The sequence below is a fragment of the Protopterus annectens genome, chromosome 9.part0 (assembly GCF_019279795.1).
Source record: "Protopterus annectens isolate FY-2018-M chromosome 9.part0, PAN1.0, whole genome shotgun sequence".
In the NCBI taxonomy this organism is placed as follows: domain Eukaryota; kingdom Metazoa; phylum Chordata; order Ceratodontiformes; family Protopteridae; genus Protopterus; species Protopterus annectens.
This window is the reverse complement of record NC_056743.1, coordinates 749489253-749510123: the sequence shown is the minus strand read 5'-3', so window position 1 is coordinate 749510123 and position 20871 is coordinate 749489253. Positions and strand designations below refer to the sequence as shown.

The following is a 20871-nucleotide window of genomic DNA, read 5'->3' as shown; positions in this document are numbered from 1 at the left end:
GGCGTTAATACTCAATTATTGGTCTAATGAAGAAGGAGAGTAGAGAGGTAATAACCTCCTTTTTCCCCGGATGCAATCCCTTTACTTATGAGGTGAACCAAGTAAAAGGCTTTTCTGACCACTTCCACTACATGATGGTCAAATATGAGATTGTTATCAACCTAAGTACCCAGGTCTCTCACTACAGGTTGTGTGCTTAGGGGTTGTCATTAACTTAGTAATCAGTAGGGGCTGTGTTTTTGCAGAATGGTATGATAAATTTTTTTGCATTTAGCTTGAGGCCATGACTTTGGCCCCAGTCATTAGTTGCTGTGAGACCCTCTTGCAGTATGTTAATGTTATCTGGGGAGTCAATGACAGCACCCTACTTACAATCATCCACAAGCTTGATCAGCCACAGGCCTTTTGTCTTTGCCTTGACCACTGAGAAGTAGATGTCAAACAGTAGGGGTCCCGGGACAGATCCCTGGGGAACTCCATTAGTGACAGGTCTGCTATCAGAGGTGGAGGCGCCTGTTTTGACCTTGAGGGTCCTGTCGGTGAGCCAGTTTGCCACCCACCTGATGAGATAGGGATTTACACCAAGTTGTGTTAGCTTTTCAATGATGCCCGAGTGGGAGATTGTGTCAAAGGCCTTGGCCAAGTCAAGGTAAGCTGTATGTACTGATTTTCCCTCATCCAGGGCCTTGGTGACAGTCTCAAAGAAGTCAACTAAGTTCAACAGGCAAGATTTGCCCTTGACGAATCCGAACTGGGTGGGGACAAGTGCTTGGAGATTTCATATGACCTTGTTTATGAGATCTGTAATAATGCGCTCCATGGCTTTACAGATCAGACTTGTCACGCTAATGGGGTGATAGTTTCTAGGGTCAGTATTGGAACCAACTTTGTGTAGGGGGATGATAATGGCAGTTCTCTCCACTCTGATGGAATGAAGCCTGTACCTAGGCTGTGGTTGAATAGGGTGCTCAATGACAAAGACACTTCTTGTGGAGATGGTGTAGAATACAGCCTGGGATACTATCAGGTCCCACGGAAGCTGTGTTCTTTGCCTTGCATAGGGCTTTTAACACTTGATCTATGGAGATGTGAGGTGTGGGACAAGTATCAGGGATGTCGAAAGGGGCTTTGGGGGGGGCATGGGGATGAAGTTTGTGCTGAACCTATCTGCTAGCAGGTTGCCTAAGTTAAGAGGATCAGTGTATGTGATACTGTTAAGAAGTAATTTGGAACAAACCTGGGCTTTGCCATGGAGGTTCCTGACATAACTGAAGAAGGCTTTGTGGTTTCCCTTTGTTTTGAAGGCTAGTTTTGATTCATAATTGGCTTTGGAGGTTTTTGCTAGTGATATAATTTGCTTGTTGAGGCTAAGGAGGGAGTTTATCCAATTTGGAATTTGTCCCTTTTTACCCTTGGACAACAGTTTCTTCCTTTATGTTTTCAAAATCATTCATAACTGCAGTAAGCACAGCAAAGGTAGTCCCTATGACAATATAGATACCCATGTCACAACCCAAGGGGAGGATTTGGGGCTTAAAACAAATACCCTTTCTTTGCAAGAACATGCTCATCATGGGTGAAGGTAGTGGGCCTTGGCAAGCTCATAATGTCTCTCCTGACCTGACCACTGTGGGAGGGTAGGGTTGGTGCCATTTAGGTGTGGGATGGTGCAGGGGTGACATAGGTATAACTATATAAGCCGGTGATGGTAGCCCCTGTTAGCTATATGAAGTACTATGAACAGACAGGTGAGCATAGGCAGTCCCCCTATGATAACCATGTCACCAACTATGAGGATGGGCCTTCCTACAAAATACACTCGTTGTACAAGGATGTGAGTAAGAGCACCAAACTTTCTAACACATGTCTGGATGATGACCCTTACAGATGGTTCTTGCCCTAGTCAGTATAATCGTACAGTCCTCACACCTAGGGAACAAATGGGCTGTTATTCCATAAGGGGATAGCTCAGTGGTCAGTAAGCAAAGGGGGGACAACATGTAGAAAAAAATGCCTAAAAAGCTTGTTTTTGCTTGCATCCTTGGGGATTTCTAAGAGGATTTTGGAAAAAGCTGCATATAGATGTTTCAAGCCTGTTAATAAACAGTCTGTTCATGATTACAGTGAATGCATACATAATCATAAAATAGAAGAAAGTGTTCTGAATGACCGAGATGACATTGCAAACTACAGATGTTAGATTGAGAGCATTACTTTCTGCTTGAGGATGGCCAGAACACATACTTAAGGATAAGGGTACCCTTTTACATCAGAAAAGTTTTATTAGGCAAAATAATGTCATCTAATCCGTAATGCACTGGAGCATCCTCTACAAATGGCTTAGAAGAAAGTTACATTCAGAAAGTGGAAAATGTATGAGCATCTAAATGTAGAGTACTCACAGAAATACTGGTCCAGTCAAACTCATTGAACCTCCACAGATTGGCACTACTGTGAAATCATGGCTGTGCAAGCCATGTTTTATCTGTAATGGTTGTTTTCTGTTTTTTCCAGTATTATGCAACCACAGAGTTAATATATATATATATATATATATATATATAAGTAAAGGGTTTAGAGGCAAATTCCTCCATGTGTAGGTTGCAGAGGGGTTTGCCCCTTTGCAAAAATGTTCTCTCTGATTTTATTGGTAGTGCATTTTCAATGAGTTTGAGTTATCCAGAATATTTGTAAGGAGTTCTACGTGAAAGTCTAGTTGTGGATCCTCAGAACCAGAGTTAATACTGTGCTGAATATGGAAGATAAACGTTTGTTAGTTCTGTATAGTATAGTATAGATGTACACCCATCTACACTGTAGATCAGTCATCTCCAATTAATTGTTTCTAAGTAATTATGTTAGAATCAGACTTGACATAATCAAATCAAATGTGAGTGTTGCTATCAGACAAAAAATATCCTTATACAAATTAGAGAAAGATAAATATGCAAATCACAGATCATTCAATAAATCAAATTCAATGTATCTTTGAGATGTTACAGGTGGAAGTTCCTAAGTGTGTTCCAGTTTAATAACTGAGTAGACAAGTCCAATTTAAATTTCTGTTGAAGGAACTGACAATGCTATCACAAATAAAAGACGCAATCATTCTGGTTAACTGGTCGCTGCATCTTCTGTATTGGATGCTAGTGTTTAGTTATTTCAGTAGAAAATGAAATGGACCTGTCTGTTCAATTGTTAATCCTATATAAATGCATCCACATACTGTGTACCAGATGCTGGTTGTAAAAGCATACTGATTGCTGAAAGTGAGCTAATCTCTTCATTAGACACTATTATACCTAGATGAGGGTCTGAGGTTCTGTGAATACTTAAGCCAATGACAGAGTTAAAATGTTCACAGTCAAAAGGCATCCTAGAAATTGAATTTCATCAAGGAGCTATTTAATTTAAACTTAGCCATACATTCCGACAATCATAAAGCTTGTTCACCCATACTGGTAGTCAGTTAATGGGATGCCATATTCTTGACTGTTAGCAGGCTGGACAGCAAGTGGCTGGAGCTCACGGTGAAAGAATATTTAAATATGAAAAAAATATCTTCAACTGAACATATAAAAGCAGCTATTTTTTTCCTTATATATTCAGTTAAAATAATTTTTCTTACATTTAAGCTGCTTAATTGTGACAGCAGCTGCTTATGCATGACTATAAGACCACAAATTCAGCACAATGATGAAATTACACTGTAAAGAAAGCTCTATGAGTGATTGCCTTTCAACTGCTGTAGGCTTGAACGAAACAAGGCAGCTCATACAACTAACACTGCAGATATTAAGCAGTAAACAGTGTGATTGATTCTGTTGGTTTGAAAGCTAAAGTTCTCAGGTAGAATATTACCCACCAAGATTCATCATCATTAGTTAATAGTGGCCTCAGGAAAATCAACCACAATTCTACAAAACAAGTTGTAATAAGACTTTAACTCACTTGTAGGTTACTCCCGTAACTCAAGGTAGTTTACAGAATCTTTGGTGTATTGTCCACTTAAGACAGGAGAGCCTATTGCATACATATATGGCTTCCCAAACAGAAATGTACACTACTAGTAATTGCAATGAATTCAGCTCACAATACTAGTTTGTTTCAAGCAACTGTAAGTGGTATCTGTAAATATGTGTTAACAAGAAAACTCATCATTATCTCCTCCAATAAAAAGAAAATTGGTTAAATGTGGCAAGGAGGGCCACCCTACTGCTCACTACCCTCATCAACAAACTAATCAATTTTGAGCACTCTCCAACTCTAGTCTCAAACGTTTCAAGTTAGAATGCTCAACTACTTCCTCATAATCAGCAATGACAGTTCAGACAACCTGACGAGACTTCCTTTGAACTAGCCGTAGGAGAAAATACATTTTCCCAACTATAGTATGTGTACAACTATATGCATAAATTCACAAGTATACATTTGCTTGATTCCTGGGAAAATTTAAGGAAACATTAAAATCATTTTATGAATGTATGTCTGCGTCACAGACCTTTGCTAATAAATAAAACAAACTGCTTAATTTTGTAGGTTGTTACTTTATTTAAACTAATTATTTTATCCAAAATGTAAATTGTTTTATATAAAATATAATAAACTCTGCTCTGCCATCAGCATGCGCCATGCCAGAAGTGGGTCCTTGGGTAAGTAGTCACACTTGTTGTCTAATATAATCAACTCTGAGGTTGCTCATTCTTTGTGTGAAAGGGGATTAATGTCCTTGAAATAACCCTTAATGAGTCAAAAAATTGTAAAACAAGCATTAAATCTTTGATGAAATTTACTTGGTGAAACAGATCTCAGTAGTAATTCTCAAATTTAATCTGACATGAAAGCAGATTCTGATCCTTCCAGTGTGACACAGACATACCCCTGTTATAAAAAAAATGAAATTTAATTTAGGTTCAGTACAGTGCCATCCCTCCCCCAGGAAAGAATTTTAACAAGTGAGCTTAAAACTGTATACCATATTCAGTGACTACATTCCATTATATTAGTGATTGACACTGGGAAGTACAATCACTAAATATCAAACTGACATTTAAACTACTGAAACTCACCATTTCACTTTTAAATTTCACACCCTTTGCTATTTTAATCTACTACAAGATCACTGTATCTCAAGGGAAAATGAATTCTCTGAGAGTGTGTGATCTCAGTCTTTTAACAAGGAAGAAACAAATCACACATCTATGTTCAACACTGTCAGTGAATCCTGATCCAGTAGGTGAAGATTCCTGTAATCAGATGTATCATCCAAATTATGGTTTGAAAGCTAAAGTTCTCAGGTAGAATATTACCCACCAAGATTCATCATCATTAGTAATAGATGAAGCATAAGATATCCCTGACAAAATCAACAGTTATTCAGGCAAATTCTAACACCTAATAAGCATAGCAGTCCTCCTTTCCATCTAAAGCTGGTGCATTATTTATTATTTATGCATTATTAAGTAAATTAATTCTGCTTGTAGTAAACCACAACTTTCTTGCAGAAATTGATGATGATCTTTTTATGGCATGTTTTGTTTTATGATGGAAACCAAAAATAAATTACCAGTCTCGTGTAAGTCTAAATAGTAATACTTGATTTTGTGTCTCTTTTATATCCCACAGTTCTTTGTGATCCTGCTGATCATTTTCTTGTTGGAGGTGATCACTGGCGTGTTGTTCCTAGCCTACAGAGAAAAGGTAAGTGCTGCTGGGGAGGGGGAGAATACTGTTTCCTTGTAATTTCAGTCCTGTTTGTGACTATGGTTAGAAGAGTCAAGTTGTTATTGCATATTTCATGCTCACTACTAAGTATGACCAATTTATCTAATGGATAGTAAGGAAGATGTGGCTATATACATTAATGTATAGGTAGATATGGCCTGTTTTCATATTTGAAATCTCAAGGACAAAAGTTAATTTCTGTTTAAGGAAGCAGGGCCAAAAGTTGATTCAAATGTGCATTCATTGTGCTGGTTTCTAAACCCTGATGATTATTTTATGTATAGTTTCATTGGGAGGTGAGTAAAAATGTGCATCATATGATTAGTTTACACAATTACCTTTTAATAATCACTGTTTCTCCTCAGTCTAAGACATTCATTTACATTTATTCATTTCCTTGTTTGACTTTAAGGTATATACCTTTTTTTGTTGAGGGATAGACAGGTTGTTAACAGAAGTTGTGAGAGAAACTAGCTTAGAGCAGAGAATGAGAACCCAAAAAAGGAAGGGAACCATCCAGGACCTAGTCCTGACTAACACAAATAAAATGACAGAGTCACTTTCCAGCAGTGACCTTGTGACAGTGTAGCTCATCATCTCTAGAGTCATTCTGAGATGTGCCACAAAAAAGATATCTGGGACTGTATGATGATAAACTCCAGCCTATTGTAAAAATCACTGAGATGTAATATGTTGTGCTGCCAGGAAATAATAGTGGATGAGTTGTGGTTTTCTAATAAGTATAAAGATAAGGTTGTAACGTTCTGTTAAGGAAAAGAAGGAAACACAAAAAAGGAAAGAAAGAGCATGCCTAAAGGGTATGAAACAAAGAGAGGGATGGAGGTAAGAACTGGTGATCATTAAAAAGAAGAAGGTATATAGGAGAATGAGAATTTAGGAAGATGAAAGGAAAAAAGCCTATGAGGCATCACAATAAAGAAAATAAAGCTAATCTGCTAAGCCAAAGTTGTTTTGGAGAAGGAATGCTCCTTCGCTAAGACAGTTTTGGTTCCTGAGCTTATGGCAACAACATTGGTACAACACTTGTTTGATTTGAGCGCCAGGAAGTTTCTTTCATAGGCTTGAGCCAGAAAAAGAAACTGGAGCTGTCACACAAAGGGCACCTGAGTGGAGTGGGTAAATGGTGTGCATGTGTTTTTTTTTTAAGAGAAGCTGAGCAGAGCAGGTAATTGGGGTTTCTTTTTTTTTTTTTCCTTATAGCTCGGCTGGGCACTGCAGCCATCAACAGGCCCTAGGCAGCTGCCTGAGTTGCCTTATGCTGGATCCAGTCTTGACTAAAAGGGACCATCACTGAGACAACCATCAAGGCCAGCAGTTAAAGCCGAAGTCCTATCCCCATTGCACATTTTCAGTGACATACCCAGAGATCAGCATGCAGTGAGCATCGGTCAGGGTGGGTCACTCATTTCCATGAGTGATGTGAAATCACATGACAGCCCCCCCCCCCCATCCCCAGATACCAGGGCTGTGGTCTTCACTGGGGATTCTTCAATGTACGGCCTGTAAGGCAGTACCACACCTCTCAAGGAATGACAAGCTGGCTAAACAGCATCATCCCTCTCCCACCCCACAGCCAGTTTCAGCAGGTGCTTGATCTGCTACTGTTGGGTCACCTGTGTTATAGTAGGGATGACTTTATTAATTGATGCAGATGAAACTGACAGAAGGATTTACTAATGATAGCTGATATGTGACAGTCAAAGGAGAGGTCCATCGTCCATGAATATGCCCAAGATTCTAATGACAGTACCTATTATGAGGGGTATTATTTATATGGTAGGAGTCATTACATAATACAACTGACAGAATTCTTTTTCTGAAGAAATGTATATGATTTTTACTTATGATTCAATACTTTTTGATCATCGATGCATTTTATGTCTTAGTCAGAAGTCGTTTACACCTCAGTGGAAATTAAGTATGATGCTGTGAAAGATCAATGAATGAATGTATTTGCTATTTATGTATAAAATATCATATGACAACTCTGCGTAGACATTTCTTAATAAAATGCTCAGGGGAATAAACATCATATTCAGGTACAAAACAAATCTAATAATGCACTTACACATTTAGAGATTTAATGTAGCTCAAGGCTGTATTAAAAAACTCATAGTTTGGGAGCATTTTCTCTCTCATATCTTCTCCACTAATTTTGCAGTTTTATTAGATGCATCATCTTATTTGAGCTGCTGAGCTTTGGACTGCCATTGTGCTTTGTGTGTCATGCTTTTATTTTGCTACTGTGTGTGGTGATGAGCATACACACACATGCATCATCATCATCATCAGCTAAGCTTTCATACAGCTAATAGCTCTGTATGTCAAACTGAAACATTTTAATGGTGTGTATTATTTCAACCAAACCCTGCCCTTATGAAGGGGAAGTGACTCATCTATGAATATATATCATTTGATGTTGTTAACTTTCATTCATTCCTCAAAAATTGGGTTCAGATCTGACCCTCGAATCTGACTCAGCCACATTTTACACCACCTGGATACTGGAAACTCTCGAGATCCTCCATTATCCATAATGCTCAAGTCACCACCATGCCTCAGATCTTGTTTGCCACCTTTGCATACAGATGTGGTCGCTGTTAGCTCTTGAGCTTTAGAGTGGTTTCTTGTCAGATAAGAAAATAGATTTTTCTCTCTCCCCTTTTTTTTCTTTATAGCTGTTTTATTCCTCCCTTAACCTCCACTTACTTAGTGTAAATTAACTTAACATTGTTGATAAATCTTCTTTTTCACCTATACCCTTGTGGTAACTTCTGTAATTGCCATTGTTAGTATCTTACCCTTTCCTTCTGCTTCATCGGATCCGGTACGTTTGAAGCTGAAACAGCTCCCTTGGACCTAGTATGCATCCTGTCTAGAATCTGTTCCCTCCCAGCTGCCATTGCCCATTTTAGAGAGAAATCGCCATTCTAGGTCCCCTTCAGTGGCCTCTTCTTCTCATTGTTCCAGGAGTATGATGCAAGCAGATGTGGAAAGAATAAGGAAGTTTCGCTGGCACAGATATAGATAGGAGCTCTCCCGGCTACTACCCCTTCTGGTCCATAGACTTCTTCCAGTAATACTCCCCCATCTTGGCTCCTTCTCTGATCCAACCTTTAGCTTTGGAGCCCTTGGATCAAGTTTTCTGGGACTGTCTGTATCGTATCTGAAGATTGTTACATCTTCTGCTCCAATACCTTCTCTGAGTTGACCGGCTCCAATTGCGTCACAGCCAAATGACTCTCAGAGCTGTAGCATCATTGTCAGATCCAAGATGTTAGAGTCAACTCCAAAGTTGTCAGAGCCATCTCTTCCTCTCAGAGCCTCAGCACTGGAAAGCTTGGCTCTGACCTCTGCCTCGGGTAGGCTGCCTTCACGTTAGAGGGAGTCCATCAGCCTCCTTCTCCTTGAAGCATTCTTCCTTTGAGGTGGTAGAGAGTGTGTTCTCTGCTTCTAGAGGACAGACGAGTCCAACCCCATCGGATCTTCCTTCTGAATCCCATATGTCTTTGTGCCTTCAGCCTCAACACTCTACATGGACAGCCAGCCCAAAGTCTCCGGTCTACTCTGCAAGGTGTACTTATGTCTTTTGATGTTTCTCCAGGACATTTCGCAGAGAAGTCCTAGGATGAGAAAGTGCAAGAGGAGGCACTTAGATTCTTCTCGAGAGTTGGTTTCAGAGGACACCGATTTTTGATGAGGGGGAAGGGTCCCCAAGATCATCACCTGAGGGACATCTCCTTTGGAGACATTCTGGAGAACCTCAAGCAAAGGGGTGGTTGGTCTACCAATAACCCTTCCCAAGAGGAATCAGTATTCCTGGAAGTCTTTGAGTCTGGCCCAGCTACCTCCTGGGTGACTCCATCCATCAACAAACTCATTGATTTTATCTCTAGGTGGATGTGGAAGGAACCCAATGCTGTTGAGCCAATCCCCAAGAGACCAGACAGGATCCTGGCACCACTAAAAGTAAGAGAATTCTGGAGGAAAGGAGTACCATTAGATGTCATGGTCATAGTGGTGGTCACAGAAAAGGAACTTGTGGAACAGAGTTCATCTGTCCATCCCTTTAACAGGGAGTCCAGGGCTTTGGACAGATTTAGGAAGCATGTATATGCTTCATTTACCTTTGTTTTGTACTCAGGTCACTGAATTATTTGGTACATTTCACCAGACTTCAGAGAAACTTGATTAAAGAATTTTCCAAATCCCTCCCTGGGACCATTACTTCTGAGGCATAGAGCTCTATTACCTCACAGTTGGCTACCCTACAGTCCTTCTGAAATTCATCCATGAGGCTCATTTCACATGCAGCTGAAGGTGCTACAAGTGTGGCAGATTCAGACACTTCCATTAGGAGACATGGCTGGATGTACTTGTGTGATTTCATGGAGCCCGTCATGTCGTCCTCCATCAATGCTCCCTTTGATGGAAGTTCTTTGTTTGGCCCTAAAGTTAAAGACACACTGTCCAGATGTAAGCAAAGTGATAATACCCTGCCTTAAATGGGCATACATTTTTCAACTCCTCAAAGACCCTGCAGTAGAAATCAACTAGATGGTTGAAAATGTGGTTCAGAAAGTCCAAGGGGCCTTTCCATCCTCCACATAGAGAGAGTTCCCTCAGGGGCAGGAGGGGGACTCAGAACCAGGGGTAGAGATGTGCTCTCTGACAGACCCTACCAGCACTCCTGAAAGGAGACCCAATTATCCACCTCTGGAGGCAGTCGAGAATCATCTATCCCTGCACCAGAGAGTCTAGCTAGACATTGCAAAAGATACATAGGTGCCAAGGATTATTTCCAGAAGTTATATAATGTCCTTTTCCCTACCCCCCTTCAACAGTAAACAAAATTCCCGATATTCCATCCAGTAAGGGGAAAGCAGCAGCTCTAGAAATAAAAAAGCTGCTAAATAGTCATCCAGGAGGTACCCCCAGACCGCAAATAGTCCGGAACTTACTCAAGATTCCTTTTAGTGCCAAAGAAAACAGAAACTGGAGACCAGTTTTAGATCTCAGCAATCTGAAATATCAATTCAGTATACAAAGTTGCAGATGGTCCCAGTTCAGTCCATTTTTCCCTACTTGCCACAGGGATGTACTGAATAGATTTTCAAGATGCATACTATCACATAAAAGTGAACAGATGATCCTGGAGATAACTATGCTTCTGGCTGGGAGCCAGTCATTACAAATTCAGAGGCCTGTCCTTTGGTCTCTCCATAGCCCCCAAGGTGTTTACCAAATGCATAACTGTAGTAGCAGCTCACTTGAAACTGCTGGGATTAAGGGTGCTTCCATACTTGGATGTCTGGCTCCTAACCACTCTGGCCAGGCATCTTCTAATAAAAGCACAAGAGTTATGTACTCCAGCTTTGCTCTTATTTAGGAATTACCATCAGTCATAACAAATCTCAGCTAGAACCATCTCAGACATTACAGTTCATAGCGGCCTTGTTCAATATGGTATCAGCTACAGCCACCTTTCCTTTACCAAGGCTATAAACTATTCAATTTCTAGTCAAAAAGATAATTCAGAATTCTTCTCCATCAGCTCAATTGATTCTACAAGCCTTGGGGTCAATGTCCTCTGTTAAACTTCTTGTTCCATTAGTAAAATACCATAAAATAATTCTTCAATGGACTCTAGTAACTCCGTGGTCCATCTTGCACCAATCTATGTCCACCCAGATCAAAATAACTCAAGTATGCAAAAGGTACCACTTGTAGTGGATTCACTCAAATCAGATATTAAAAGGGCGGCCCTTCATTCTTCCTCAGCCCAAAGTTATAGTAACAATGGACGCTTCCCAAATTGGGTGGAAGGCACGTCTTGGGAAAGAGAGTCCTAGGCACATGGTCCCCCGAAGAAGCCAACACACATATCAGTGTCTTGTTAATGAGAGCAGTACTCCTAGTGTTGCAGGCCTTTCAAGACTCTCTCTCCCTTCCAGGACTATTGCGATTCAGATAGGACAATATGTCAGTGGTGTGGTACATCAACAAACAAGGAGGAACCAAATCTTACACCCCTGTGCTGAGAAGCTCTCAGAATATGACAATGGGCAATCTTATCCAGTCAATTTCTGCTAGCACTGCACATTCCAGGGAAATCTAACATGATAGCAAAGAAGTTGAGCAGGTCAATTTTATTGCCTCATGAGTAGTCTCTCAACATGAAAGTTGCAGAAAAGATATTCCGCAAATGAGGCTAGCCTTGCTGCGATCTCTTTGCATCCTTCCTCAATAACAAGTGCAGTAGGTTCTTTGCTCTGTTCCTCCCACTGGGGAAATTACCAAGAGACTCCCCCCACCGGGTCTCCTTTATGCTTACCCATGACAACTCTAAACACCAAGTTTCTCCAGAAAGTCAATTATTTGTTTCCTTTGTGGAATCGAAATTGGGCAAGCCGGTTACCAAAATAACTTTAGCTAAATGGTTAACTGATTGCATTTCCTTTGTAACAAATTGGGTTTGTCTTTGTCAAAACCTTTAAGAGCCCATTCAACCAGGTCCATGGCAATTTCATCAGTTTTTTTTTTTTTATCTAGATCTTCCATGGACGATATCTGTGTGACTACAATGTGGGCTAACCCTCATACCTTTATTACTTATTACAAATTGTATCTGGTCTTGAGGGGAAGAGCAGCCTTCAGCTCAACAGTGCTCAGAAATATCCTCCCTTAGACTCCTCCAATGATTCAGGTAGCTGGGGACTCTGTCCAAGTTGCTGAGGAATGAATGAAAACTGACAACATCAGATAAAGATGTCATGTACTCAACATAATGTTCCATCTGTGTTGTCCATTTTCATTCTTCCTCAAATCCTCTTTTAAAAGCTGGTATACAGCAGTGGCGTAGCTAGAGTTTGTGCTGCCAAGGGCTGTCTTTGCGTTTGCTGCCCTACCGCCCTCACAAAGTCATGATCAAATTGGGCACCCCATACACAGCTCCCCCCCCCCCAAAGCCATTCCAGTGCCCCAGTACTTGGCTGTTTCTCCCCTTTTACCATACGTAAACACTGTAATGTGAATACTGCTTTACTTCTACAATGATTATTTGGATTTCATTTAAAACGTTTATTTTAAATTTTATACCACAAACACTGATAGACATCTCGCTAAGCAAAGCAATAATGTCTCACAATGAAAACAGACTTAGCATTAAAACTTCTCTGCCCCTGAAGCTCACATTCACTGAAGCAGCATTGAAACCCATGTTCAAAGAAAATACATCTGGCCAGCGGTAGATAAAGTTTACTTTTGGGCTGTTTTCGAATCATAGGCTCCTTGCACACATATTTAAGACCATGCAAACATATGTGTATTCTTTGATTCACCTTACTGTGTATTAAATTATATTCCTTGTGTAATACAGCGCACTTGTTAGAGCATGTTTTAAATTTATTGTTTTGAACATTTTGCAGTAAAGCAATGAAACAGAATGTATGAACCAATAATGACAAAACTGCCCAGTTCAGATCATCTCCATCATAAAAGTCTACTTCAGACTTCTGTCATCACAAACCACCAATATCAGTAAATATGCATAATCTCTGCAGAAGTAAAATTCCTCTAAATAATTCCACATTAAAGAGATCTGTAATTAATGAAGAGTTGGTTGCTGCTAGCAAACAACTTTATATTTCATTGTATCATCGACAAATAAAGTGCCTGTTGCCCTTGAAGAATAAATTGCCTATGTTACATTAAAAATGATAAGCTAGTAATATTGCAATAAGAAATGGATGGCAAAAACAACAGGTTCATAGTTGCTGGATATGTCCCCCAAAGGAGGACATTGTCAGGACTGCTGTATCCACCTCTTTAATGTACAACACAGTACAGTATCAGCAGTCCATCTACCTACTGTGGGATGGGAGTAGAACCCACAGCCTTCTGCATCAGAACCAAGTATACTACCTGTTGTGCTACTAACAATGCAAACAGACTTGGCATAAGCAGCACTAAACTTCTCTTCCCCTGAAGCTCTCAGCTCCTTGTAAAATCAACTTGACACTCAAGTATATCTCTCAACTTTGCAGCACAAGAAATCTGGAAAAAGCCAAAATTTATTGGGAGAGGGAGACAAAGGCCCAAAAGCACATTTTAAACATTGCTTGTATAATCTTAGAAAGTTGCTAGAATAAAATGTTTTGTGTTACCATGCGTTCCCTGAAAGATAAAGACTGAAACTTAAGTGGCTATCATTTAGTGAATTCAGTTCTCCCTGATTTGCCAGAAAACCACAGATTTTAAGAGGAACAGACCAAAGGTATGAGCCAAACATTCCAGACATTCTGTAAAAATCTGAACAGGACAAGTAGTGGTATGAGTAGAGAATTCAGGCTCTTGTTTTCTTGTACTTTAAGTACATGATTTGAGCCTGAGTAACAGTAACCACCAGGTATACCTAACTGCACTGCAGGTGTGTGTGAGAGTGTATACACAAATATAAACATGTTATATATCTGTAATATGTGTAAGCCAATATATATTTAAATTTGGGAAGTCTTGCTTAAATAGCTTTGTAAATTTTTATGACTGCAATAGTGAAGCTATATATTCAGCAAACTCATTTTGTTGCACTGTCTTGGTTTAGCCAAAGATTTTGATTGTGTGGACCAGATTCCAAGTGATCCAGTGTAGCATTTTGGAAGGCCTCAACTGCCATGCAGTGAATCTTGTAAGTCCTTTTCAGAACAAGAGAGATGGGAATGCTGAAGATAGTATGCTACCTAGAACATAAAGTCTTTTAGAATCTCTCTCTATATTTCATTCTGTAGTTATTAAAACTTAATTCACCATATTTTTACTCCTCCATCCACCAAGTGTTGTCCAGTGGCTCTCTTTCCTTTGCCTAATCAGCCTATTCATTCATCTCTTGAGGATGAGATTCAGGCACTCTCCAGCATGGGCAGGGGCCCTGTGGCCTCTTCATTCCCTGTCTAGAGGACCTAATCAGCACATGTAATCCCTCAGAAAGGTGAGAAGCAGGCAGTAGATAGTGGGCCAGATTGCCAAACTTGGTGAATTTCCCTCTTTTCTTGGAGTTCCTAATCTCTGCTGTGGATCACTAGAGTCCCAATAGTGCAGCTGATCATGGGAAGCCTGTATGCCTCCATACGCATGTTAATCGCCAGCCTTACAGGTGCAATACCTACTGCACCCTCTAGATGTCACCCACCGCAGCGCCAGAACTACCTCCCTCTCCCTGGGCCAGGCAAAGCAAGATAATGGTCGCTCACTTCCATCCTCCTTGCCCTGCTCCCACCAGCATGCATACTTCATGTCACACACTGGTCATTTGGGCTCCAGCCCTGTGTGCCATGAGACTAGGTAGTTCACTAGCTTTGTAAAAAAAAAAAAAAAAAAAAAAAAAAAAGTACCAATTACAACCACCAGGGGCCTTCTCATCATGGTCAAGTATATAAAGTTAAGATATAATTGCACCCACTAAAAATTCAGAAATCAAAATGTTAGTTGGCATGCCTACTAGTACTACAGTGACAAATGTGGCATTACCTCAGACATGATTTTAGTACCCAGGCTGAACCACAGATTAATGTTACTAGTGGAAAAATACACCTTCTATTTTCTGTCTTTTGCTACTCATATGAATTTTAAATAATTTTCTACTGGAAAGAAAATCAAATTAAAATATTTACCCTTGCATACCTTTTCAATTAAACTGCTACCATCCTGCACACAAAGCAAAAATATTTAAAAAATATATCCAAAGAAATAAAAGTGGCAGCACCAACTACATTCAACAGGTGCACTGGCAAATATTGATAAGTTTACAGATGTGTGTAAGCAGAGCATGTCTATAATCCATTCGGGAAGTGCAAATAAAGGAAAAAAATATAAAGCCAAATAAAATCTTGCTCACCTATAAATATCGTAGCCACCAAACTGAAGGAAATGTAAGAAGATAAACACTGACATATTCAGAACTTTTCAGGTTTTGTACTGTATTCTACCTTATGAAATAATTAGATTAACATAGCACCCACTTTACTAAACTAATTTCAATGAAAAGTGTCAATATGTTCAAGGCATACTTTGCTAAGCCACCCAGACCCAAGTACATTATTTATAAAATTATAAGGCATTTTTGAAAATAATGCCACTGCATATTTATGATGTTTCATTGCAATGTCATAGATAATTCACAATTTACTCATACTGAGAGGACTAAGGGCAGGATTTAGACAGGACCGGCCTAAAGTGGCAAGGCTGTGGCAAAAAGATCCTGTTGGAGCGATTTCTGAAAACAGTTATTCACAAACACATCATCCACAATGAAGAAATTTCTTCTCATTATCAGTTAATTTCCCCGTATCTCAGTCACTCAGTGGTAACAAGAAGTCCAAACAGACCCTTTTCTGCTGCCCTTGTGGTAATCACCACTGGAAGCTGATGCATTATGTTAGTACAAGCACCCCTGTCATTCATTCTGTCATACAAATGCACACATCCAAATATACACATTCTCCAGGCACACCATCATACCTCTTGTCTGTCCCAGAGTTTACAAAATGTCCCTGATGTTATCTCTTACATCCTTTATCAATCATGAATTTTTACAGTGTGTCATTAATGCCAATCCTCAGACTTTCATTATTCTTATTGTTCAGAAAATGCATCATGATGCAAATCTTGTTGCTCTGTCAACTTGTTAAGTTGATTAGAGTAATTACCAAAAGAAATAAAACTCCGTCGCTGTACCATAAAGGGCTGTGATTCTGATGAAGGTGTTTATGTAAAGACGAAAGCGCGCTCAATCACCAGTGTATTTTATTCATGTCAGCTTGTGTTCTTTGTGATTTTTGTGGCATTAAAACGTTGGACTAACTTCAGCCTGATATTCCTTTACGAATGCTTTGCAGAACATCTAAGTGGTAACTGGAGGACAGCCCTTTATGGTACAGCGACGGAGTTTTATTTCTTTTGGTAATTGTTGTGTGACGTGGTGTTTGAGTTCAGAGGTTCTTGGTCTACAACCGTTGTTGATACGAGGGAATCCCCATGGAAGACGAAACTTCACTGTTAAGCCAACTCGTTCGGCTTATACGAGCGCATTCAGAGGGAGGAACATGTGTGAATCAGTCACCCGGGTCGAGCGGATCCATTCCCTGTACACAGCGTAGTCCAGAAGCGGCGGATACTTCTGGTGTGAGGACCGGAGGTGTGAGGGAGAACAGATGCCGTGGTTCCAACCACGATAATGGTACACAAGGTATTCTACCAGGTTCAAGCGGGGATAATGGCAATAAGGCCAAAACGCGAGCCAAACAGCGTGGATTGGACTGCTACAATGAAGTAGACTTTACGGAATGGCTCGACCGGTCGTTTTCAAAGGTGGAGGATGGAATGGTTAATGTACGCCAAGACTGTAGTTGCTACAAGGACAATTGTAAGACTTTAGAATTTGAACTGAATAGATACAGGAATTTAAGCCTGGACAATTGGTATTTGTCTCAATGTGTAGAACGTAAAATAGTGCCTAAAGGCCTTAGGCTAAATAAATACCCCAACAACATACGGGGAAATGGTGAGTTATTTGCAACCATCTCTGATATTTTAAATGAATGTGGTATTCAAATTTTAAAAGCTATGATTAATAGTAATGCAGACATTTTGACTGATAGTAAAAGGAGAATTGATGCAATTCAAAAAGAAATCAGGAATGATTTACTTTTTACTATTAAAGAGTATAAAGAAATATATCATAAAGTACTGCATGATGTCGATAACAATGTGTTGGTTAATCACAAAAGGAAATTAAAGAAAATGGACCGGGATATACGTGACTATCAAGAAGGGAGGGCTTATATAGATCCCCACAAAACTAATAGAAGATTTTCAAGGTACCAGAATTTGGGACAGAATGGTAGGGATAATAGGAGTAATTTACCTGGACAGTATAGGAATACTTTTGGGGAAAACAACACATGGTATGGGAATCAGGGGTTGAATATGAATATGAATATGAATACAAATAATATTAGTGACAATGATGGAATGAACCAGGATGACCCTTTAGGGGAAGCAATGGGGGAGGGACCCCGAAGATCAGAGAGATTAAGGAATCAGAATGGGAATCGTATACACACATATGCAGAAGCAACGGGGGACAACCCCTACAGGAAACAACAAGGGGGGAACAGATACAGGTAGGGGGTGCAATTGAACCCATTGAATTGAATGGATTAGAGATAACAAGGAACCTCGATGTACATATAGAACATGAACACAGTAGTGAAGGAATTTTTAATATGTGCAAAGTTTTTACATGTGATAATTTTAACATTTATAACTTCACTGACCTAGAAGTTACAATGGAGATTTTTAAGCTTTTTACAAAAGGGTTTTCATTTATACCTACACAGAAACCCAAAATTGAGAATATATTACTGGATATAAAGTTATTTGCGAGGAAGTTAAACTTAAAGAATATATTTCAAAGTGAAGAAGCAAATAGCTGCCAAGGGCTTAAAAGGAGAAGTATTTTTAACCCACCCCTACACAATGATATTTCCAATTTTGAGAATTGTACTTTTAATATGGTTAGGGAGGGTTACCTATTACATAAAATAGATAGGGAAGAAGTGAATTTAACGGATGAAGAAGCCAAAGTGTTAAAAATGTTACAGGACAATGAAAGAATCAGAATTATGAAGCCTGATAAGGGGGGGCGGGGTAGTCTTGATGGACCACTGGGACTACACAAACAGGATGGTTGAAATTTTGAGCCAGGGTGATAGATATCAAATAGCATCAAGGAATGAGATGAACATCTGGTACAGTAAAATTGATCATTACTTGGAAGATAATTTGATGCAAGGTTTTATAGACCTGGATTTATATAAATTTTTGAGGGTACCTAAACCAGTAATCCCTGAGGTCTTTGGGATACCCAAGATACATAAGGACGTACAAAATCCCCCACTTAGGCCTATCGTTACTTCCCAATGTTCTAAGACACAAACACTAGCAATATTTGTAGATAACAAACTCAAACCTTTATATAATTATTATCCCCATATATTAATAGATTCATGGGATTTTTTGGAAAAATTTAATACTATCCCCTATGATGACAATTATGGGTTTATTACCATCGATGTTAAAGACCTTTTCTCAGTAATACCTCACAGTACTGGACTTAAATGGTTTGAGGAAATGTTAATAGAGTTCAAATTTTTAAACAATATAGACTTTAGATTAGTATTAGAATATATTGAAGTAGTTTTGAAGAACAACTTTATTTATTTCCAGGGGGACATATATCATCAGATTGGGGGGGGTGGCTATGGGATCAGCCTGTGCCCCAATCTATGCAAACATTATAATGCTCTACTGGGAACGTGAATTTGTATTTAAATCCAAATTTTGGAGTTACATAAAACAATACTTCCGATTTTTGGATGATATTTTTATTGTTTGGAATGGTGATACAGCCTTGATTAAGGAATTCATACAATATATACATGAGACTACTAATTTTTTAGAGTTTACTTATCAATACAATATGGAGTATGCTGACTACCTTGATGTAACTCTAATAAAGAATAGAGAAGACAAGCAATATCAATCAAGGGTATATAGGAAAAGTTGTTTTTCTAACACTTACGTTCATTTTCAAAGTGACCACCCCCTATATTTAAAAAGGAACATTATTAAGGGGCAAATGGTCAGAGCCTCTAGGATGACTAGTGATAATAAAGAGTGTAGGTATGAAATGGACAAAATACAAGGTTTTTTCAAGGAAAGAGGGTATCCCACTGAACTAATTAAGAATATAAAAAGGGAAGTAATGAGAAAACGGAGTACGCAATATTCCCCATTACTAAAAGGTGATCCAACTGTGATAAACAATAGGATTGTTAGAAATACAGGCAGTGGAAATGAAGAAATCCCGAGATTGATATTTACTTACCACAAGGGATGTGAATGGATACAAAAAGGAATACATGAAATTTGGAACATTTTTTCCAAGATGTCTAATAGTTTATCCATTTTCCAACAACCATTAAAATTTACGTATAGGAAAAATCTTAATTTTAAAAAATTATTTGAGAAGAAAAATTTGGTAGATAAAGGGGTGACAAACAAGATTGGAACACACAAATGTGGTAGATGTGGGCAATGTTCATTCATTTCTGGCAAGAAAGAAATATTTTTGAAAGGATGTGAAGGCAAGCTTAGGGTCAAAGGGTATTTCACATGTAATACTAAGGGGGTTGTATACCTTGCCTACTGTGTAACCTGTGGAGGATACTATGTGGGCAAGACGGAACGCCAACTCAGAAAACGTATTTATGAGCATATGAGAGACATTACCAGGAAGAATGAGAACAATGCCCTATTTAGACACACAAACATTTGTGAGAATGCCAATTTCAAATTTTGGGTACTAGAAGAAGTGAAAAAGAACGACAGAGGAGGAGATTGGGAATCCCTATTAGAGTATAGAGAATTAATTTGGCAGCTTAAATTGGATGCCTGTGGACCCAAAGGGATGAATGACCACCTTTCTATAAAACCAGCTTTAAAGCTTTTGGCAAATAACCCTAAATAAAAACAAAATAAAGACAAAATAAAATAAAAATAAAATAATATAAAATTAACACTAACATATAATACAAAACTCCTATGACTAAGACTAAATATTTTAATAGTGCAATATTTTAACATTTTAATATATAAATATAGTTAATACTAATATTAATATTATATATTGATTATTTATTTATTTATTTAATAGCTGTTTTAAAACAAGAAATAACACAATATAATACATAGGTTGAATTTACAGCATTTCAAGTGTATTTTAGTTTTTTGATAGATGGAATCAAATTAATACTTTTTTGTATGTATTTATAATTATTGTTATACTACTGTATGAAGTACAAAGACAGACAGACATTTGTTTTGCACTTTGCACTTTATAATTGTATTCATTTATACTTGTATTCATATTAATTAACATTTGGATACTTACATGTAGAAAACAAGTATTGCCATATATTAACACTATTATTTGTGTTGGGCTAGGCACTTTTTATGTAAAGATGTCCCATGCATTAAATAGGACCTAAACACAGCACTCAAACAAAG

The 20871-nt window shown here is 38.8% G+C and overlaps 1 protein-coding gene across 1 annotated transcript in view; it reads left to right on the top strand.

The window, feature by feature from the left end:
• The window catches only part of LOC122810586 (tetraspanin-4-like), a 662136-nt gene that overhangs the window by 494400 nt on the left and 146865 nt on the right, over positions 1–20871 (top strand). Inside the window, exon 4 of the mRNA XM_044082164.1 lies at positions 5626–5700. Within this exon, the coding sequence (XP_043938099.1) occupies positions 5626–5700 (75 nt within the window). The remainder of the gene's footprint in view (positions 1–5625; positions 5701–20871) is intronic.